The sequence below is a fragment of the Cryptotermes secundus genome, unplaced genomic scaffold (assembly GCF_002891405.2).
Source record: "Cryptotermes secundus unplaced genomic scaffold, Csec_1.0 scaffold1813, whole genome shotgun sequence".
In the NCBI taxonomy this organism is placed as follows: domain Eukaryota; kingdom Metazoa; phylum Arthropoda; class Insecta; order Blattodea; family Kalotermitidae; genus Cryptotermes; species Cryptotermes secundus.
The window spans coordinates 135873-159984 of NW_019724621.1; the positions used below are offsets into that span (position 1 = coordinate 135873).

The 24112-nt window shown below is 43.9% G+C and overlaps 1 protein-coding gene across 1 annotated transcript in view; it reads left to right on the top strand.

Moving 5' to 3' along the window:
• LOC111862607 (protein stum) overlaps window positions 1–24112 on the top strand; it is a 27066-nt gene that overhangs the window by 272 nt on the left and 2682 nt on the right. The window contains exons 2-5 of the mRNA XM_023848128.2: window positions 657–1139; window positions 7499–9054; window positions 19928–20375; window positions 21962–22091. Of these exons, the coding sequence (XP_023703896.1) occupies window positions 7592–9054; window positions 19928–20375; window positions 21962–22091 (2041 nt within the window). The 5' untranslated portion in view covers window positions 657–1139; window positions 7499–7591. The remainder of the gene's footprint in view (window positions 1–656; window positions 1140–7498; window positions 9055–19927; window positions 20376–21961; window positions 22092–24112) is intronic.

Here is a 24112-nt window from a genome sequence, read left to right on the forward strand (position 1 = left end):
CGTAACAGGTCGTGGAGGCTCATAGGATTATGAGACGCCGAGGCTCCCCACATTTTCTAGACAATCGACTCATAGATGGCGGTGAGGTTGTGAGCCTTAAGCGACGGCCGCCCTTTACCCCGCAGGAAGATTCCTGGTACTCATTTCTTTTAGAGGCTGAGTCGACCCCAGGGCCATATTACAGCTGGAAGGCATTGAGGAATTTTATCGCCTTATCGTGAATCGAACCCGCAACCTTCCGGGGGATAGAAAAATCACGATATTAAAGATAATTCAGCTGAATGTCGTAATTTAAAAATTTAAAAGGGAACAGACAAATGTCTCCGTTAGAAATCGTTGTCTTCTCTAGTCTAAATGTACCGAAACTAACTGTTTTTCGTGGTGGTATCATTTGCTTTAGCCGATCAAGGCATGAACCCCTTTCGCCTGCTCGAACACTCGATCGTGGGTTCGAATCCCACTCGAGGCATGTATGTTTGTTGCTTTTATTCTGTATTTGTGTTGCTGTGTGGGTAGGTAGCGGCCTTGCGATGGGCTGATCCCCCAAGCAAGGAGTCCTACCATGTATAGAACAAGAAACTGAAAAAGCGGCTAAGGTCGACAAGAGCTATAGGGCCATAGATACTATAGATAACTTACTTTTGCATTGTACATAGGAATCTTTCCCTGTCATGAGGTTGATGAGGATGTTGAAGGAAGTGAATGTTTGGTTTCATCAAAAGTAGACATATTCAAGTTTAGCCCACTGTGAGAGATAAATGTACTTCATGTGAATATAGAAAAATGACAAACTACGTACCGGATCCAAAACCGTGCACTGTGAGCGGGTGTGCAACAGAACGTATTCTTTACCAAGTTACAGACCTTCCCAGCTGCTTGTGTGAGTTCATCTTCAGGCTGAATGTACATAAGAAGAAATCCGACACCGAGAGAAGGGGGTGTGTTGTCTTTCTTACAAGTGGATCGCTTCAAATTTAGCCGAGTTTAAGAAACTCTCTTCCGGTCTATTCTGGTAGCGAGACACTGCACTTGATTCTGAGATGTGTTGGTGTGATGTGACAACTTGACTCTGTGCTGAATGTAAAATTCCAAGCATAATTACTACTGTGGGAACCAAGGAAGTGACGTCAGTCGTTCATGTATGTATATCAATATATCACGCCATATATAGATTACATTTATGTTAGAAAGTTAAAAAAGAACCAGTATTTTCTTTTAATGACATTGGAATCAGGACATCTTTTTAGATCAATATTTAGTCGAATATTTGCAACGGAATACGAATTTCTTGTTAATTTAAATTGATTAAAAACAATATATACAATTTTATTTATTACTTTTGCTCTCCGCCAATATAATTATTTGTATAGATACAGAGTACAATGTAGTTTTAATAAATGTTTAGGCCTTTCGGTCATCATCAGGTATTAGTGCAATTTACATTAGCTTTCAGAAAATCTGCTGTTAATCCCTACACTAGATAATGTTTCTGTTTGGGAATATTTTCTAGTTGTTTTATACCTAGGTAATGTTCCGTGTCGCCTCACACACAACACGAATCTGCAAGACAACACTTCAAATACTACATGCAGTATAAAAATTTGTTCTGTTTTCCAAACGCTGGCACCGTGGCAACATGGGCCGAATCGACACTCTTTAAAATTTTTTGAAATTCCAAGATGAAAATTAGAGTCCAGATCGCTTCAGGAATTTGAACGAAATTTGCGGCGTCATTGAGCTGTAACACTTGACAAATGGCACTTTATGGAAGAGACTTCTTCTTGAAAAGCTTACAGTCGTTTACCGATTCAAGAGGTTCTTCGCATTTAATGCAAAATGGAATTTCCTCGCAGTGTTCTCAACGACCCGCCACATGTGCCCAAAATGAGCAAGATGAATCCAGTCAACAGTTTCCAAATGTATTCCTTTAAGATATATTTTTTTAAATTATACTCCCATTAATAATAGCGACTGGCTACGCGCTGGACTACCAACAGGGTCGGAGTTCGAGTCCCGGTATGGTCAAGAATTTTCTGTTGTCCACGTTGTCCAGACCGATTCTGGGGTCACCCAACCTCCTATCAAATGGGTACCGGGGTCTCTTTCCCCGGGGAGAAAGCGACCAGGGCGTGAAGCTGACCACTTAACTCCAACTAGTGCCGAGGTCAAGAAAATGTGGATCTATACATCCACTCCCCCATACGTCTTCATTGTGTAGTGCTTAATTAGTTTAGCACAGGAACAACTTTACCTCTATATCTTCCAAAACGTAGATTCTAAAGGGTTCTGACGATGGTGTACTGTATAACACTTGGTTTGCTTTTTTCTTTTTACTATGTCCATCGTCAGGTATTTTCGGAAATTTTCGGAAATAGATTCGGTTTCCCAAACATTCATTTCTTTCGGATCCTTTAGAATATCTGACGATGTGCAAAGTGCAGGAACCAACTAGTCCCGACTTCAAAAAGGTATCTTCCAGTCAGAATTTCCGACCAGAATTTTGTATCCAGTTTTGATTACTCCCATGGATGTTACGTGCCATTTTCATCTTTTCCTCCTTGCTTTGCTCGCTCTAATATTTGTTGAAAAGTATGAATTGTATCCCTCATCCTTTGCTTCCTCTCGCTTAGGCTCAAATATTCTCCTCAGCTCCCGAAATCCATGTTCTTTCCATACAAAAATAAAAACATAAAAAATAAGGAAATATACCAAATCCAACTATCCATCTATGGTTCTACAGTCCTTGTGGATCTTGGCCGATTTTCTCAGTCGCTAGGTCTCCTTGGAAGGGGGATCAGCCCGTCGCAAGGCCGCTACCTACATACAGGAGAACATAAACATAAAATAAACACACACAGGGAATCATGCTTCGAGTGGGATTCGAACATAAGATTCCAGCGTTCGAGTAGGTCTCATACTTTAGTCCGCGCGGCCTCTGTGATCGGCATACAATGTACACCAACCAATCGCGGGTCATCTATGTTCGAATATAAAGCCACAAATCAAGGACGATTATTAAAAACGTACCAACATAGCTTGAACATAATTTTGTTAGTCATTTTTCTTTCTAAAATGGATCTTAGAGAGATAGAGGATGAGTTGATATGTACTGTGTTGGTCTGGCTCAGGCTAAGGACCAGTAGAGGGCTTCTGTGGACTTGATGTTTAACCTTCGGTTTCCATAAAATGTAGGGAAATTTGTGAGTGGCTGAGTGACTCGTAGTTTCTCAAGAAGAATTCGGTTCCATGAACTTAGTTACGTATTTAGTTAGTTAAGTTTTCAGTAATCGCGGAGTCGCGCTTCCTTCAGATTAATATTTGCAAAAGCGATCGAAAGGATCGGCACGGAATTGCAGACTGGCTGGCACCGTCAGCATGGTTCCTGGGGAAAGTTTCTTACGCCGACCGAGTAGGAACAATGGGTATGTGGGGATACTTTGAGTGCAGTAGCACGCAGTAACGAAGGGAAACGAGAACTTCCGTTCCCGGATTTCGTGGTTGCCTGATTTCTGACATCGCTCGTGAGCTACAAGTGTTTTCGTGTCTCTTTCATGGAATATTTCACGAACCTGACAGCGTCTAGACTATGTTGCGTCGAATGAATTGGAAAGGATCTGGAAGGAAACAGTCATGGTTAACAGAAATACCATTTCGTTGTTCTGTTTTCATTAGGATTTGTTAATGACGAGATATCTAAATTGAAATTAATGAAGATATATTATAATATGATTTAATTAGTTTCTCTGCGATAAGGGAAACAACATTTCAAGCTACTAAAGACTTTTGATATGAACGTACACACACACACACACACACATATATATATATATATATATAAGCATGAAAAGCATGTTTGTTAGCATTTATGAATATTTCAATGTATTTGTATGTATGCCGGTCACGGTAGCCGAGCGGTCTAAGGCATGCACTGTCTTCGCTCGCTTGGAAACCGGGATCGTGGGTTCGAATCCTACTCAGGGCATGGATGTTTGTGTGCGTTTTTCTGTGTTTGTGTACAGGTAGAGGCCTTGCGACGAGCTGATCACCCGCCCAAGGAGTCCTACCGTATGTGTAAGATCTAGAAAAACCGAAGTGAACGGAGTTCATGGAGGTAGGCCTAGGCCCACTGGGGCTGTAGTGCCAAGGAAAAATAAATTGTATGTATGTATGCTTCTAACACATATCTTAGTGACAGGGAGTTCCACTTTCAGCAGAACACGGCAATTTGAAAGCAAATAATTTCCTAAGCCAGAAATATTATGTTAATTAATAATCATTATCATCACTCATTGAGCTGAGCCCTGCTTGAGAAGCCGCCAGTTGTGCAGCTACTCAAAAAATTCCCAGAATTTTATAGAACAAGAAGGTTCATTACCGTGTTCACAAGAGCCCTCCACTGGTCTCTATCCTGAGCCAGATAAGTCCAGTCCATACGACCCCATCCTATCTCTCTAAGATCCATTTGACTACTGTCTTTGGTCTTCCCAGTGGCCTCCTTCCTTCTGGCAATTAAGAAGAATGTGATTGGAAGGACATTTAGAAAGGATGAGAGAGATAAGAAATGCGCAAACAATTTTAGTCACAAAAACCTCGATTTAAAGTAGCTAGAGTTGTATATAAGTGCAATACTAAAACGGTTAGGGAGTGAGGAGGGGCCACGCGGTAGCGTTGTTGGTTGAGAAACTATGCTACAAGCCGGAACGTAGTTGGGTTCGATTCCCGCTGAGGTAACTGTTTTTTTCAATTGACCTAATCCTTCCAGCCGCACTATGGCCCTGGGGACGACTCAGCCTCTAACAGGAATGAGTACCAGGAATCTTCCTTGGAGGTAAAGGGCGACGGCGCGTAAGGCTGACAACCTCACCTCCTTGTGNTCTAACAGAAATGAGCACCAGGAATCTTCCTGCGGGTAAAGGGCGACGGCGCGTAAGGCTGACAACCTCACCTCCTTGTGTGAGCCAACTGTCTAGGAAATGTGGCAACCTCGAGGTCTCACAGCCCTATGGGCCTCCACGGCCTGTTACAGGGGACAGCTTTGCCTCTTTACCTTATACAGGGTGTGAGGGTGTCGAGTTGGTTCATCTGGTTCAGTATAGGGCCCAGTTGCATAATTTTGGAACATATATTAATGCATCTTAGGGTTCCTAAGAGACACGAAATTCTTGGCTACTTGAGCCCCTGTTAGCTTCCCGTTAAGGGCTCTGTTACATTGAATTAGTTACTGCATATCCATAGTTCAAAACCCAGCTGCTGGAAATCCAAGAAATAACACGGTCTGAGAATTCACAGGGTTTGAGGTAATCATGGCGACTGAAGACTGCTACTCATGGGTTGTCACACCGTGCAGTTTTGTAGCAGTCTGTCGACTTTTAGAGTATCTTATTTCCTCCTTCTTCATGGCCGACAAGTAAGCCAAGCAGGCTCCCAGCGAGAAACAAGCAGCGTGCAAAGAGCCCACCCTCGTCTGGTACAAGTTTACCGACGTTTAGAAGGAACGTACTGCCTCCATCTTCAGAGGGGAAGAATAAAACAAGCAACAACGACGAAGTAAGCAGCGAATATAGCGCTTGCTCTGATCTGTTAGTTAACCGACGTTTCGGAGGAAGGTACTGCATCAATTTTGGGGGTCGAAGAGTAAGTCAAGGAAGTAATCATCTTGGATCAAACAGCAAATAGAGCGCTCGGTCTGGGCTGTAGTTTACAGGTGTTTCAGAGGAACCATGGGCTCCACATTCGGGGTAGAAATGTAAACAATCTTTATGACGCAAGTTGCAAGTAGAGCGTTCGCTTCGGTCTGTTAGATGTTTGCCGAAAGGTCGGTAACCTTCTGCCAGACTACACGGCGGCGATGCATACAGAACGTTCTTATTACTGTTTGAATGAAATAAGGGGATTCGCTCTAAATCTGAAGGGTATCATCTGGGCAACGTGACGCGAAGACCGTGCAATTCAAATTTTCCGGTTAGCTGCCCGGAAAGATTAAGCCAGCCCAGAAAAAAACGACTGTACGCATTATACAATCATTCAGCTCGTAGTAGTAAACTGTAATCCAGATGTGAAGGCAAGCTGCATAATCAGTCCACTCATGTAATCAGTATAGAAGCAAACATGCGTCATCCGCCTGTAGCAGAGCGACTAGGCTCCACGCGTTACAATAATGTCGGAGAAGTTGCCGACTGAGAACGGGGAACTCTTCTAAATGATGACGCCTGGAGAAATTCGGACCTAATACAGCTTAGATTTGGTGTGGGTCAGGCATACGACCGTTCAAGTGACTAGAGACTGCCGCTATAGCGAAAACTACTGAAGATAGGGCATAATCTGCTGTACTGAACCTGGACTGACAGAGACCTTGTATATATTGTACATAGGATTAGTTCATGAATTAGTTTATTAGTTTATGAATATTTTGAACCCCTATCCCGTATAAATTTCTTCTAGATGAAAAAAGGTAAAATTGTCCCTGTCCCGGCACTACATTGAGGTGAGCTGTCAGGCAACAACTGCGTAGGACAGCGATTTCAGGTCTGGTCTGGACGCGGCGCCGAAGAGAATAAGATCCCTGTCCTTGCGTTGCCGGGTATATGACCTTGGTCGCCGAACCCCAAAATGTCAATAACGTCGATGAGGTTTGAATAACACCACGAAAAATGAGACAGGAAATCCAGATTACGCGGACAGAATTCGAACCCATCAACAGGGAACACGAAGTGATATCGAATAAAAAAAAAAGTAGAAAAGCAAAAAATAGGAGCTGACTGATTAAAGCCATGGTACCGAAAGTCCTTGAAATGCTGATAGTTTCCTAGCCGATTTTGAGACTTCTTCATTTTATGTAAATGTTTACACCATATTAATTTAAGAGGCGTCTTATATTAGCGTCACTTCTATGCCCATCTGTCACACGTGGTTTCTTCCGTTGAGATCTTCGGTCAAAAACATTGTTAACAATGGCTTAGTTGATATAGCGACTGTCTAAATAAGTAACTGGTCCAGTGATCGAGGCTAGCTCTTTCTAAGACCCAACAGAGTAGGTGTCTTCCCTCACCTGAGGACGGAAACAGATCCAGTTTCAGAAACATTGTGTTTTTTCTTAGATATTTAGAATCCGGATGATGGACAAAGTCGGAAAACCCAGTATCTCTGTGTGTTATACACCATCGTCAGAACGCTATAGTAACTACTGGCAAATTCTTTATTTTTAAATAGATTTTATGATATTATCGTGTCTATTTAGATATTTCCCAGAGGCACTAATAAATTTAACTGTCTATAAGATCCGGTTTAAAATAATATTGGTACAGACACGAAATGCCATTTAGCAATTCCTTTCGACAAATCATCTAAATAATTTCGCGAACCACAATTCGCGAATCAATGGTCTCTCTGATCGGTGTTGGGTACCCCTCCCTAGGACGTATGCAGTTGGCTGCACATGTTGGAACTATAATTGTGATCGCAATTAGAGAGGGCCCGCGCCGTGTCGTGCTTTCCCCAGTTCCAGGCAGCTGACCACACGACAGGAGCACCTGTCTGCTCGCTCACTCGCCATCAAACCCGCGGCGCGCCAGGCAACATGCGCTGACCAGCAATGCAGCCTCCGGGGACTCCAGTCCGATCCCGCCAACAACTCTCCTTGGACGACTTCGACTACGGATACTTCGACTATGATCGGCCACGGCGCCAGAGACAAGATGAAACTAGCACCGGACGTGCGACGCCGAACGCCTTCACAGTTCTGCCGCCACTACCGCCGCCAACACCGAGTCCACCACCGGCGCCCACACCCTACAAGTTCACCTCGCCCACGCGTCGTCAGAAAAAAGCATCGTTTGTAATTCTCAATGATCAGGAGCCTCAGTTGCCCGGATCCGCGAGGTCTATCCGCGTTCCATTGCCCGGCGAAAGCAAGAATCTCCTTCCTCAAGGGAAGTCCCGGATACCGCGGTCACAACCAGTGTCACGTGACCCCTCTCCTTCCAGCAAGCGTCTTATAACACAGAAGCGACGTGCGTCCGTGTCACATGTCAAGAGTAACTTGCCGCCAAAAAGCAAACCAGCCTCCCCCAAGACTGTAAGGAAGACAAGCGTGAAAAGGCAGCGGGATGACTCGATAACGAAACATCCAGCGGCGGGGGAGAAAGATGCGCATCCATCACCCTCGCGCATCCCCCGGCCGCCTGCAGCGAGGGGGCGCAAATCGCCTGCGCCTTCCCGCGAACCATCGCCGGCTAGAAAGAACAGCAAAGTAGCTCCCCAGAAGAAAAGCCCGTCCCCGACTGTTAACAAGCAACAACCCATCTTACGCAAGAACAGCAACTTGAAGCCGTTGGCAGGGAAGCCACCGCTTCCACCAGGCAGCAAAGGAAAGCCAACAGGGGCTGAAGTGAGGAAACTCAGCTCGAAACCCGCGGCAAATAAGAGTAAAACCGACGCGTCATCCTCTTCAGGGCCGGCCAAGACAGAATCCACATCTGCCACAGAGAACATGATGACAGCCACAGATTCTTCTTCGAAACCAGATTCCGAAGTCCCGAATAACAATGCCAAGTCTGAAGTGGAGCCCTCCAAGGGCTCTGCAGATTCAGAAACGTCCCTGGAAAAACGTGTCGGCGTAAATCTGACTATGGCTTCAGCTCCAGCCGCGTCCGTCGCCCCGGCCGTGACCAGTCCGGGCGAACAAGCCACTACAAGCACCACAACCGCCACTCCCGATACTTCCAGCACGCTTGTGTCCAGCACTACAGCCCCATCACTCGAGCTGGCCAAACCCTCGAGCGAACCAGAGACTGCGGCGCCAACAAAGTCTTCCAGTGCAGGTAGCAGCACGTCGGCAGCGTCTGACAAACCCTCTGCAGCTGTCGCGGTGTCCATGGAGTCCGTGAGGTCCGCGGACTCGGTGGCCACCGTGAGGGCAGCGAGTTCTCCGCATCCCAAGAAGAAAGCCACCGCGGACGATGTGGCGATCAGTGAGGCTGTCATTAAGGGTGACCCCGACCTGGAGTCGCTCAGCCCCAACACACAGCAGCTCCAGCCGCAAGACTCCGTTCCAGGGTGAGTACTGCAAGCAAAACTCGACCATACAAGTCCAAGGGGAGTAGAATACAGCGTGAATTGTTTGCGCGAAGTTATCATACGAAGGCGATAAACATATTCAATGGTCAATATAATGAGCTCCTGGGTGCTACAGTATGTGGTACGTATAATTACCACTGTTACATAACAAAGTTCGGGTCTTCATGCGTCTAAGAGGTGTAAATACATAGACCGTTAGTAGAAAATTTATAATCTTCACAACTTAAGATATCAACATTTTCTCCTGTAGGTAGAAGAATTTCGGATTTGTTTCAGAACACGTTAGGATATTAAAATTACTGTATTCTGGCATGAGACGCCGTGTAATTTGGTATGAAACTACCCGCATCTTTAGAGCATTTTCTACCACTGAAGATGGAAACATCAGATTCCTCTGAAACTTTGGTACCTATCCATCAGATTACACGCCAGTATCTTCACATCACAGCAGTGAGAAGGCTCACGAGTTAGGACATGTGAGCATGACGTAACAGTCCTAGCACGGCAGTTCAGTTCTGGTTTCCATTATCTCGAAAAGTGCAAGAATTAGACACAAGTTTATTTTTTCCTGGGGAGTAAAGCGCGGCCGGCGCGTAAGGCTGACAATCTTACTGCCATCTTTGAACCGATCGTCTAGATAATGTGGGACCCTCAGCGTCTCACATCTCTATGGAGCTTCACGGCCTGGTACAGGGATAGCTTTACTTTTTTTTTTACTTTACTCGTAAAATGTGTCTTATTTCTCTCTACATCCGCTCTGCCGCACATCTGCATGGCAGGGTACTTAATTACTTATGGCAGGGGAAAATTTACCTTATTTAATTTTCCTTTTAACACTTCTCAGTGAGATATTACGGTTCAGTTCTGCGCAGAAAAGCACACTGGTCTTCATGTAAAATGTATTACTCTCCTTAACCAAAACTGGGAAGTGTTCACAAGTTTTAATGAAACTCCCCCCATGTCGTATTTAATTAAAATCCATTCAGTAACGGTTGTCTTTATTTATGCGAACAGATTAAAAGACGCCATAATGAAAATTTTAGGCTCCCTTTTTTTTCTGTTCTTTTTTTTCAATGTTTTCGTTGCGAATATTGTGACATTCCAAAGCCTTCTATATGAGATTTATTTAACGGTGCACAGTTGTAGTCTGTCTCCAGTATCTAGCTCTATTTTCATCATGTGCAAAATATCGTAATTTTCTAAATCATCACTACAATCACATGTCTGAATTCTTTCTTATATTTCAGGGACCAAATTGACAGGCATATTGCAACGGGTAAGGTCGATAATTTGGTCTCTTATATATAATTTTTTTCCATATTTAACTTTCATACATCGAAAGAAGCTCTGATATTTACAAAAAAAAAAAACTTTAAATATCTGTGTAGACTTCCTTGTTACAATTTTATAGCCTGAAACTTCATGGCATGATATATAACAAATTACTTTTATTTGGCGTTTTAATAGAACTGGGCACAGTTTGAATAAATACAGAAGAATAAGTTGTTCTAAACCATACTCACAGAGGTCTGATTTCGAATAGAAGCGCATTAAATTGAAACAAGACGCATTAGAAGAAACTATGGCAGGTACTTCCCTTGAAATCGTTCATTCTGTGTGATGCAGCTGGCGATAACAGTAAGTGAATATATAAACAATGCAATGATCTATTTCTGTACCTAATATCCACTAATTTAGATTTCGACTACGCCAAGTTCGCCACACAGAACCTCACAATAGCGCATCTTCTCCATATATGTAGCCGCTGACATGTAAAAAAGGTAAAGCTATCCTGTAATAGACCGTGAAGTTCCATAGGGGTGCGAGAGGTCGAGGCTCCCACATCTTCTAGACAGTCGGCTCATAGATGGCGGTAAATTTTTCAGGCTTATGCGCCGGCCGCTCTTTACCGCCCCAGAAAAATTCCTGGTACTCATTTTTGTTAGAGGCTGAGTCGACACCAGGGCTATAGTGCGGCTGGAAGGATTAGGTAAACTGAAAAATTCAATCACCTCGTCGGAAATCGAACCCGAGACCTTCCGACTTGTAGCCTCAACCAACTACGCTACCGCGTGACCCGTATTACTCCAGTGGTTCATTAATTATCGCCTTTACACCGAAAGTGAAATATAAGAATTCGCACGACTGCCATGTCGCGTTATATTCTACTAACAAATTACCATAGCAAAAGCTGCATATGTTAAAGTTTCATTACCATAAAAGAATATCAGGGCCCTGCATTAACTTGTTTTACTATCACTGTCACCTAGGAAGTTCATACTATAAACCCGGCCATCAATCATAACTCCTTGCAGCTAACAAAATAGCTATATACTGTAACTAAGTAATTGTTAATAACGGACACTAGGTGGCAGAGTCGCTGCCGCAAAGCACTTCCGGCCTCAAGTTTCATTATGTCGACTCTACCTCGTATATAATGAGTATACATTTCGCATTCAGAAGTCATCCGTTGAAATATCGGCGGGGAGAGGGGATATATACCATGACGGAGACTTCTCCTTCAAGAAAATGGCGGCGCATTAAATAACAGGCTTCGTTGCTTCCCTAACTTTGTTTCCAGCTCAACAATTGATAGCAATATTTCCATTTAACATTTGACGCTATAACATTTCTGCAATTAATATATTCATACAAAGGTAATTACAAGCCAAGTTCACGGTAAATGACCTTTTATGGACAGCTGATGATTAATCATATCATCAAGTAAATTTAATTACGTTAAACATACAGAAAATTCATTACCGTGACAACAAAAGCGCTCCTAGTCTCACCCACGTCACGTCTTTTGAAGATGCCTCTGTAAATATCTGTCCTCTATCTTGGTCTTCAGTTAGTCAGCCAGTCAGACAGTCAGTCAGTCAGTATGTCTGTGGAAAAGAAAAGACGCACCGTCCGCGGTAATTACTGTTGGGCTGTCAGGCAGAGACAACGAACCTTTTGCTTTGCTCTAATTACTGGCCAAACTACAAACCCGTATCAAGAAAACATGTCACAATATATTTCATAATTGTACAATAATAAACTTTCTCCAGGGGCAATTGGCCACATTTTTGGGTCATGTTCTTTTTGTGGGGGATAGAGTAGACTATAGATGGACAATTATATTTAAATAGAATAGAACAGAGTCGATTTTACAGTGCAAGAATAAGCATCAAGTAATACAGGGGTTGATTTTATGCTACCCGAAGGTTTATTGTCACGTCCACAAAAGCCCGCCATTGTTACTATCCTGAGCCAGATGAATCCAATCCACACCCTCATATCTTATTTATGTTTGAGCCATGTTGTTATACCTGTACATTACTGCAGTGTCTGAGAAATTTAAGAATACACTGATCACTAAACTAACTTCATGGAGCTGAGCCCCTCTTGAGAAGACGCCACTTCCCAGAATTTTATGTAATCCGAAGGTTCATTACCTTGTTCACAACAGCCCTCAACTGGTCCCTATCTTGAGACGGATCGACCAGGCCATACCACCCCAATCTATATCTCTAAAATCCATTTTAATATTGTCTCCTGCTCTTCTAGTGTTCTATTTCTTTCTGGTTTTCAAATCAATATCCTACATGCATTCCTATTCTCACTCATTCGTGCTACATGTCCTGCCAATTTTATTTTCCTTGGCTGGATCTTTCTAATTATATTTGGCGAAGAGTAAAAGTTATGAGGCCCCTCCTTAAAGAAAATATTGATATGAGTTAAAAGTAATGTTACAGCAATAACTCCGAAGGCCAGGGAGAAATGTCACGTGCCAGATGTGGTCCACATGCCCTCAGTTTTCACCCTTACGGTAGACAGACAATATTAGTGTCGCTTCTTCCACTACAGGGGTAACGGTTATATTGCCATGGCTATGGCGTTCTAAGACTAGAGAAGACATTTTCTAAACTGCAGCTATGAAGGTGATAAGACTATGGCTCATTTGTGGAGACGCTGTGATCACGGGAACGCGAGGTTAACGACAAGCGACAGTCTTTAAGATCCCGCCGCTCACGCAACCCATCTTTCAGACAGGGCTTTAGAAAGTCTCTAGGTAAAGGCTCAGACAGCAAGAGAGAAGGAATGTACGCTTAATACTGTTTTACAGAGCCGGAGTTTCAATTTCCGGAGAGACAAAAGCTTTCCTCTTCTACGCAGCTTCCACATGGCCCACGCAGCCTCTTATACTATTTATACCGGGAGTTATTTCACGGGGGTAAAGCGGCAGGGGCGTGAAGCTAGCCACGAACTTCCATATAATCCCGAGTAAAGAATTGTACAGCCGTAACGCAACTGCACCCGTAAGTCTAAGTGCTGTGGTACTGGGAGCAAGAACGGGGACAGATTTAAGTTTTTCAAATTATTCGAATTAGAATTTTTAAATTTTGTACACCAAATCTGCTGAATCTAAGTATCATCTTCCAATTTGGCACCTCGATGGATCAACGAATTCTGGGGTTATTACTACATTATCGTAGAACTGGAATTTTCAAAATTTCTATCTTCTTCTACAAGTTTTAGTGTTCTTCAACCAAAGTTTGATTTTGCACTCGCGAAATTATCGTGAATGAAAATCAGTATGGATTTCCGCATTAATTTATTCTTAATAAAATATTTATTCTATTCAGGCATAAAAACTAAAAAAGTTCCTTCATGCCCACACAAAATAATTTTTTAAAACTTAATACACAAGGAGGATGAAGTGGGCAGGGAATATAGAACGAATGGGTGAGAAGAGGAATGCATATAGGATATTGGTGGGAGAAGTCAGAAGGAAAGAGACTACTCGGAAGACCAAGGCGTAGGTGGGTGAACAATATTAGAATGGATCTTAGAGAGATAGGATGGTATGGATTCGATTGATCTGGCTCAGAATATTGGCCAGTGGAGGGCTCTTGTGAATACGGCAAAGAACCTTCGGGTTCCATAAAATGCTGGGAAGTTCTTCAGTAGCTGCACAATTGGCGGCATCTTAAGAAGGGCTCAGCTCCATGAGTGAGTGTGAGAGTGAATATGAATTTTGAAAGGAAAATCCATGCCAGCTGAATCGGATCCAGCATGGCGAATAACCACAAAGAATGTCACGAATGTACTACTAGATATGATTTTACTGAGGAACTAAACTCGAAGCACATGAACCTAATATTCGTATGCATGCACATACGCAAGAACATGTAGGAATTTAAAATGGCGGTTGGACAACCTGTTTGAAATGGCGTAAGAGGCTTAAATATGGCGGAGGAATTTTATTAACCCACTGGCTAGATAGTACATTTTCATGAAAAGCGCCAAAATTCCACCAATTATTTAAGCCCACTCACAAATTTCGCCGTAACGTTTACCGTTTCTTAATAACGACGTGTCATTTCGGACAGCACGGAACCTGACTCCGTGACTTGCTATGAGCGCGCAATCTTTTCATTATAACCTTGGACCACTTTGATCCAGTAATAATTATCAGCACTATAAGAGTTCCAAATACGGTTCAAATAACGATGTAGAGATTAAAATATCGGGGTTCGTGTCTCGCAATAACTTGGCGGTGGTAATTTCCTAACTTCATGCTCATTTCTTACGATTATTGATCGCACTACTTTCAACGACCTCACGCCTGGCGGTAAACTTCGTTAACGATCTCTCTGCCATTCCGCGCTACTGGTACAATAACCGTTGACAATTTAAGGGAATTCTCCATGGGAACTGTCAGCATTTTTACCAAATAGCGACCAGAGCCCGGATTTCCTCCAAGGAGGGGAGCCAGAATATTTGCTTACAAATTTACTTTTCAAATCGCTTATAAATATTTTTACAGATCTCTTTAGATTTCGGGGTGTATATATTAAAACACAGATGGCTCCATAAGCCGTACTTAAGCTCTTCTGGCATTGTTTTGACTTAGAGTGACCATTAGATTGGGTTTGTTTTGGATAATTGGGTTTACTGCGCTTATACACTCACAATTCGTAACTACAAGTGTTACAGCCCTATCACTGATCTACACACTTTACAGTTCACCGTTACACACACAGTAGGGTTCTCAGACTTCTCTAGCCGTATCCTGGTAACGGATTTCAACACAGTAATTATATCATTATCACTGTAACTGCAGCACAGATGAAGTCTTTTCACATCTGCCCTCTTGTAGCTCAACTAACTCGTTGCAGTCTCTCCTCAATCATCTGCGACCGCCGTCTCAAGACTCCCGCCATTAGTATTCCAGTCAAAGTCATATTGCGACTGACGGTCCGTCAGTCAATAAATCTTGGTGTCGAGCCCCTTATTACTCTTTTTGACAGTTACGGTCTTGTTTTTGCGGGGCGCCCTCTCTGACGAGAGGACGGGTCTGTCTTTTGTACCTGCTGCTGGCCCTTGCCAGCGCAGTCTTTCTCGGGGCCGAGTCCCTTGGGACTCGCGACCATATTTTACTCTCAGATTTGAGACTTCCCCTTTCGTCGCCTCCTATGACTCGCAGGGTCAAGGTGGAGGTATTCGACCCCGCCTGGAATCCTCGTTATATAGCCTCGGGACGAACCCACAGACCCAGTTTCCTAACAATGCCTCCATTGGTATAGAGGTGTGTTTACCTTGCCGTTACAACGGCAGTTCTCCTATTGTTGCGTGCATGTTCATTTCCGGGGAACCTGTTCACCGAGCCGTTTGCCTAGAATTGGACGTTTATTCTAGCTGAACTATTCCGGCTTTCAGGCGTCATGTCACAGTATTCACATGCGGAGTACTTCTTTCTGCTTTTAATTTAGATTCTATCCAAAAATTCAGGGACGATTAAGAGGTTCCAAGGATTCTTCCAAGGGAGTAAAGCGGCCGGGGTGTGAAGCTGACCACTCATCTCCACCTGGTGTCGAGGTTAAGGACGGTGTATCTATATATCCACTCCCCCATACGTCCTCATGGCGTGGTGCTTAATTAGTTAAGCACAGGGATAAGTCTACCTTTACCATCAAAAGGGGCAGGCGCAGGCGTCCCGTAGCCTCCTCATTGGTTAGTTGTTAGTGCTTACAGATGTTACACATGGCCTCGGACTTGGTTGGATGTGACTCAGAACAGGGACTAGAGGAGGGCTCTTGTGAACACGGTGACGAACATTCGGTTAATAGCCGAGTGACTGGAGGTTTCTCGGGAAGAGCTCAGCTCCATGGCGTTACTTACAGACTTGAACGGAACAGGCTGATGTAGACGTGACGTTCTGGAATTGTGTCAGTGAAACGAGGGGTAACAAATCTCGGCTGAGTCACCGGCTAACCTGATGGTCTTCATGGTTTTGCTCAGTCACTCTAGGAACTTCGTACAGATCACTCTCGTGTCTTGAATATTTTCCGCTAATCATTCATTGATCTTCTTCCTATCCGGTGCTACGTAGAAAACGTAAAGTTGTGCACACATAGAGGGGAGTGGAGGTATACCTCCACCACTGTTGACCTCGGCACCAGATGAAGGTTGGTGGTTAGCTACAAGCTTATACTACTTTACCCCCAGGGAAAGTGCTCCTGCTACCGATTGGATTGGAGCCGGGATGGGCCCCAACGGCCGGGCTGGAATTTGTTGAGGAGAGAAAAATTCCTTGCCACTGCCGGGAATCGAGCCCTAGCCGTCAAGCCAGCAGCTTCTGTTGCTGAGCTGCGGTCAATCTGGAAACAAAAGAGTGCTGGCGGATCAATTTCTTGGGACCGACCCAGTTCGTGACCGTGATGAAAGTGTTGATAGTGCACACGCGAGCGGACAGATACACAGGGTCACAACCAGGGATCGGACAGGAGAGACATCTGGGAACTTTACACTTTGCACTATTTCTGCGGTTTTTATGGCTGCAGTGGAAAATGTATAGCGTTGCTCTTGTGTCTAAGCCCACCATGAAGGCTAATGAGGGACAAGAAGGAAAGTGCGACGCGCCGGCCGCCCTACGCCCCAGGAAGATTCCTGGTACTCATTTCTGTTAGAGGCTGAGTCGACCCCACGGCCATAGTGCGGCTGGAAGGATTACATCGATTGAAAAATACAATGACTTCATCGGGAATCGAACCCGCGACTTTCCGGCTTGCAGCATAGCGCCTCGACCAACTACGCCACGGAGTGCAGTCGTAATAAATTCATCAGGATAAGCCTGAAATGCACTGAGTGTACAGGATTTCAATAAAAGTAAATTTGTCCCTGCCATAAATTAATCGCTATGCCACGAAGAAATACTGGGGGGTGGACGTAGAGATCCACGATTTACTCCACATTGGATTGAGGTCAGCGGTCAGCATAAGGTTCCAGCCGCTTTACCTCCGGGTATTCAGTCCCCGGTACCCACTGACTACGAGGCTGGGTGGAAACTAGAACCGGGCTGGACTATGGGTCTAAGAGAAAAATCTCTTCCTTTTGCCTAGAATCGAATCAAGATACCTCGATTTTCAAGTCCTTAGCCTAATCTCTGTTCCGACTAAGCTGTTCTTTTAGTGCAAATTTTATGGGTGGCGTCTAAAAATATGGGTTTACTCCTAAAATTTTAATGAATTTATCTGCCCTTCGTTTAAGTCTTTCAGAAATATGAGGATATACTTTTCCACGCTTGTTTACTGTCTGCTGCCCTCTTCAGTGCTTTTTCTCTCTCTCCCTGTCACTTTTTGTTTTCGCCTGCTGCTACTGTGCGCATCACACAATCCTGTGAATCCAAACTATTCACTCTCTTCTTCGTAACCTCGTGGACATGCGAAATGGGCGCCGGCGATGCCACAACTGATTAAATATGCCCAACAGGATGTTCCGGCATTTGCGCATCTTTATAACTTCAGATCAGTGTGAAAATATGAAGAATTTATATCATTTGGGAACGATAGTAACATCAGAATTTGATTTAAGTGAAAATTAAGGGCAGAATTATATCCGGGCAATGCTTGCTACCATTTAGTTCAGAACTTCTGTCTTTCCATCTGTCCAAACGCGTAAGAATTAAAATATAGAAAAGTACAATTATTCTTGCAGTTTCGTATGGACGTGAAACTTCGTCTCTGGCATCAAATGAATAACATAGACGGAAAGTGCAGAACGGGGTGCAGAAAACATCTCTTCCTCTATTGTTGTATTTACAGCGCGTTACATAGCAACGTAAGTTATCCGGTTGTCGCCTGCATATTCGTTGTCATGGGAATATGTTTATCGAGTCGTTGCCTGGCAATGGGTCTACATGTCACAATACAAAACTGTGTTCACGGTGGGAATCTGTGCCTTAAAATTCAAGTCTGCTTCAATAGCACAATTGACGTATAAGACAAAGAGAGAAAAACGGAAAGGAAATGAAACACAAAGAACTACTCGGAAAAGCGACTAATGTCCACAATGCGGTAAGAACATCTGCACAAAGGCGAAAGGAAGTGCAGCGACCCGGAGCTGGGGAGTCACGCATTACAGCGACAAGTCTATATCAACGTCAAGCTATGGACATACAGGCCTATAATGTTCAATTGTGTCATGCTTCCGCTGGTCTCTCCTCGTGTTTCTTGCTTGGATACGCTTACAGACACAGGCGTCCTCAATGCAACTCAGAAAGTTGTAGGCAGGCTTCGTCTTTCTGTCTTCATGTGACATTATTGCGCCTCTGTACACACATGGCGTTCATCAATCTAATTTCAGCCGTGAGTTTTCAACATTTGCTTCAAGCTTTTTACAAAGTTTAGGACCGATTCCTCAACCCTAAATAATATCGCCACTTATCAGCATTGGTAAATACCACCACACACATTATCCGTAAAGCAAAACCGAAATATTTCATTTCCATTGTTGTCTTGATCGGCTACGCTGTAGCGTAGTTGGTTGAGGCACTATGCTACAAGCCAGAAAGTCGCGGGTTCGATTCCCGATGAGCTTTTTTTTTTTTTAGTTTACCTAATTCTTCCAGCCGCACTATGGCCCTTGGGCCGACTCAACCTCTAACAGAAACGAGTGCCAGGAATATTCCTGGGGGGTAAAGTGCGGCCGGCGCTTAACGCCGACAATCTTACCGCCATCTGTGAGCCGATTGTCTAGACAAAATGTGGGGGCCTCGACGTCTCACAACCCTATGGGCCTTAAGGGCCTGTTACAGGGATAGCTTTACCATTCTCTTTTACACACTGGTAACCAAACGAAGTCATTGTTGCGTGACGGGTAACATTTTCAATGCAATATGGCATGTTATTAATGGTCTGATACCCTGCACCCCTCTGCCTTCCCACACGAGCACAAGTGTATCGAACTTCTCGCTTCACGCCAATGCAGTAAGAACACAGGCCCGTTTTATGTCCCAAACAGTTATCATTCTACATCGGCACACTAGCATGTCGGACCGCGAGGTGCTGCCACACCGTTATAAAGAAATTCGTCAGTAATTGCGTGACGTATGAAGCAATTTGCTAATTTATTCATAGAGATCAGCACTGAAAAGGAGCGCAATCGGTACATATGACTTCATGACTCATAACCATATTAAGGAGAGGGATTAATGTGTTCTCGAAAAGTTTTTTCAACGTTTTGTTAGAGAGATATGGCGATAAAACTAATATTACCAATTCAAAGTACACAGTTAGATTGTGAATATGTGAAAATACACAGCGAGAGTTAATCGAATATTTAACCCCATAGCCAGAAAGTAGATCTCATTACACTGCTGTGCTAACAGGAAGATTGTGTTCACTTGTGAGACCCTGAACTGCCGCGCAAATATTGGACCGCTGTCCTTCCATGCTACGCCTTGGAAGTTTGTTTTGTTAAAATGAATTACAGGAAGAGAGCCAGCCAATCCATCACTGTAGCCATCTACGCTAATGCGCTTTGTGTAATCATGAACACAATATCTCACGCGTTGTTATTACAGGTTGTTGGTCGCAGAGACAACTTCGGCCAGCGTCGAGGCGCCGCTGCCGGCGACGCCTCAGTCTGCTAGAGCCGGCATAATCTCCCGGCTGTGTCCCTGCTGTCACAAGTTCTCCACCTGCCTCAAGAAAATGGATTGCCGCAAGTGTTTCCCCAGCAAGTCAATTGCTGGTTCCAAAGTCGGGATTCTCGATGGTTCCAAGGCAGGAATGATCGGGGGGTCAAAGGTCTCCGTGGAAGAAGGATCGAGGTCAGGGCCTCTGCTCCCACCAGCAGGGAAATTCGCATGGCTGAGGAAGCTCATCTGCTCCTGCAGCAGGAAAGGCGGCAAATGCTGCAGTTGCTGCAAGAAGGCGGATTCAGAGACCGCCGATGGCGGGCGCAGAAGGAGCAATGCCACAAGCCGGATGTCCAAGAAGCAGAGTCGGTCCTCCAGCACCGCCGTTGAGGTCAGTGTGTCATATGATTGATCTCTCCTAACTCGACGCTAACTACTTGTGCAGTCGGTATAGCGACGGGCTGGACGGCTGGGGTTCGATTTCCGACTTTCTCTGCTCATCAGCGTCCAGAACGGTTCTGCGGCCCACCCAGCCTTCTATTTAGCGGGTATGGGGGGCTGTTCCCCGTGAGGGTTAAAGCGACCGGGACGTGACTCATATCCATTTAGTGCAAGGGTCAAGAATGGTGGAACTATACTTCCACCCTCACATACGTCTTCAAGGCATAGTGCTTAATTAATTAGCCACAGGAACTTAACAACATTAACTTTCTGGCTTACGTAATGCTAGTAGGGTGGGACTAAGTCCCTTGTACTGCGGCCACTTCTGGCCTATTGTACCAGCCCCAGATGATAGGTGAGGGTGATTGTGGAGCAATTGGTGGAATGAATATTGGCAGGGGAAACAGAAGTACTCGGAGAAAATCTGCCCCAGCGCCACTTTGTCCACCACAAATCCCACTTGACCAGACCCCAGGATCGAACCCGGGCCGCCGCGGTGGGAAGCCAGCGACTAACCGCTTGAGCTATGGCGCGGACCTTTCTGGTTTACCTATGTTCAGATGTTGTTTAAATGATATTGATTTTATCCGAGTCGGAGAATGAACCATCCTCCATAATGATTTTGAATACGGTAGGAACATTACTGTACGAATGTCTAAGAGGTAGAGTCACAATTTCAAGACAATATGATGAAACGTGAGGGGCTGACTTCTGTGGACAGCAGAGTTCACTTAAGTCCTCTTCACATACTTCTGTTCTATAACAGTTCCTGATTTGTTCTGAGAACTTGCAGACATGTTGAAACCGCTTCTTCATACTCATCACCAATCTTTCTGCATATTAAATTTGTAGTCGTCAAATATATTATATTTCTGTCGCATTAAAGGAGAGTATATTTTGAGGTTTGTTTTAAACCTTTCATAGCTACAGCACATAATCTATTTTCCTTGTTTTCTCGCCCACAAATAACAGCCAGATGGATTAGTTGCTTTTCTGTATAATTTCAAACTTGAGGTAGTTTTAGTATTTGTGAAACATAGCTAACGAATTTCAAATAAATCTTTTCTCTCTTGGTCTTCACCATGTGAAAAATTTGGCTCATTCTAATTCCTTTAGAAACCATATGTTTGTGTTTTTATTTCATATAAATATCAGGGGCTCCTTTTTGTTTCAAATGCATATAACTTGTAGATTATTCTGTCTAGACACGACATGGTCAGTCAGTATAGTGATTTATCAATGGGTTGAAAGATCACAAAATAAATTCGATAGCCAGTGAGAAACAAGAGACCATTCTCTTTGTCTTCTTGTCCACAACGATTCTGGTCCTCAGCCAGCCTCGTACCCAAATTCACCGGGGCAAAGCGGCCGAGGCGTGAAGCAGGCCACCCATCTCCATTTAGTAACGGAGTTAAGAAAGTGTGGAGCTTTATCTTCGCTCACCTACAAGTTACAGCGTCTAATTATTGAAGCACAGGACAACTTATCTTCTACCTTTTCATACTCTCTCTATACATTATCGGTTTTGTATTGCAGGTGGACACGAGACCGAAGCTGGATTCCTCGCTGGTGGAGAGTGGGTCCATGATGAGGGGTGCTATTCCTGTATTCCCTATTCCTCTCGCATGGATCTGTCTCTTCTTCAACATTTTTGTTCCTGGTCTCGGTAAGTAACTGACCTTCAGGTTGGCCAAAACAGTTAGCTCTTGAAATAATGTCTGCAGTAACTGTTACCCTGCAACGGGGCAAAAGGTAAACACAATGAATTAAACTACAGTTCGTCACCAGATTCAACCACATCATTTCATCTCCTTCCCGATTCTTGCTATATATTTAATGATGTGGTCAACATTTCAGATTACACAGCGTCAAATTATTAGTGAATAACGAATCGAAAAGGTGTAGACAGAAAAAGCCATGTCCTAATTTGAGGTACAGTAAATCCTCGCTAATATAGTTGTAGTTAATGCGGACTGAATCATGAAAAGAATGTTGTTCGCAGCAGAGCACATATTTCAGAAATACACGTGACGTTTAGGATGGCAGATGAGTCACTTGTCTGTTCAGACAAAACTCGAAAAACCTGTATTATTACGTTCAAACAGGTACAACTTCTGAGTCTTTTATCGATGAATAAATACAGTCTTTTTATAGTTTTTAATCCTTCCAGCCGCACTAGGCCCTGGGGTTTACTCAGCTTCTAACAGAAATGAGTACCAGGAATTAATTAAATAATTTTCCTGGGGAGTAAAGAGCGGTCGGCGCGTAAGGCTGACAACCTTACCGCCATCTTTGAGCCGATTGTCTAGATAATGTGGGACCCTCAACGTCTCACAACCCTATGGGCCTTCACGGCCTGGTACAGGGACAGCTTTACTTTTTTTACTTATATCATTAAAATTTCTATTTATTTGTATTCTAAGTTCTTTTTGCCTTTTGTGGCTACCTTTTGCTTCACTAATCCGGATTAGGGAGGATTTGCTGTATTATCCCGCCATTTCCCTGGAGGAACTGAGGAAAACCACGAAAGATCTCGTAGGATTTGAGGGTCCCATAGCGGTCGTTATGAAGAGTATTATCTTCTGGGGCATAACGCCGTGGAGCCAGTTTAAAGTGAACAGACTTTTCTGAGGAATATATCGCCTCTATCTTCAGGGCCGAAAAAGAAGTCGAGCCCTACTTGCCACCTGCTTTCACGGTGGTACGGTGCTCGGCCTATAATTCGACCCTGAAAATAGAGGCGATATATTCCTGCTAAACTTCCGTTGACTTTCAACGGACTATATAGCGTTATATCCCAGAAGATGTACTCTTCATGAAGGATCTATTTCAAGTCCGTGGGCAGGAATTTGAACCTGGTCCTCCCGAATTTGAAGGAGGGCAAACCATTCGACCACGTTTAGTATATTATGCATTAACATTACGGGCACTATTTAACGGATTCATCTGAAATTCGATTCACGTCACGCAACTGAGACGGCTTAATGTTCATACTTCTAACTGCCCCAGCGTCAGCATGCTGTCCTCACCCACGAACTTCTGAAGTGGGTGCATCACTGATGTCATTCATTTCTTTTCGCTTTCGGTATCGAGACTACATATCGTCGCATGACGGGTCAACTGAGAGACTGGAAACGAAGCGGTAGTCGCCTAATCGAGGTACTATCCCAGCATTCGCCTGGGGGGACTGAGGAAAACGAACTTTATTCAGGACAGGCGGTGTGCCGCCCGTGATCTGAAACAGACACCTCACGAAAAGAAGTCCAGAGCGTTCCCTCTAAACCAGGGGTCTCCAAACTTTTCGAAACGTGGGCCACATTAGGTAATTCAGCACTTTCAACGGGTCGGATAAAATGAGAAATTAATAACTCTAGGTATACGAGTTTTATTGAAAGCACAGAATTTCATAAACTAAATACAAAGTACGTAGGAATAAATTATCGTATATTAATGACGACAGACAGTAGCAGCAAATGCTCATATTTTCATTACAAATTATAATAAAACAGTTGTGAATGATGGAACTCTTTTTGCATTTTTAAAATCTGATTAAATTGAGGTTCACATTTTGAAACGCTAATCACAAGTAGCGACTTTAAATGTTCATCAGATAAATTTGCCCTGTATTTCGAATTGATGTACTTCATCTGGGAAAAAGTTTGTTCACACAGATATGTCGTCCCAAAA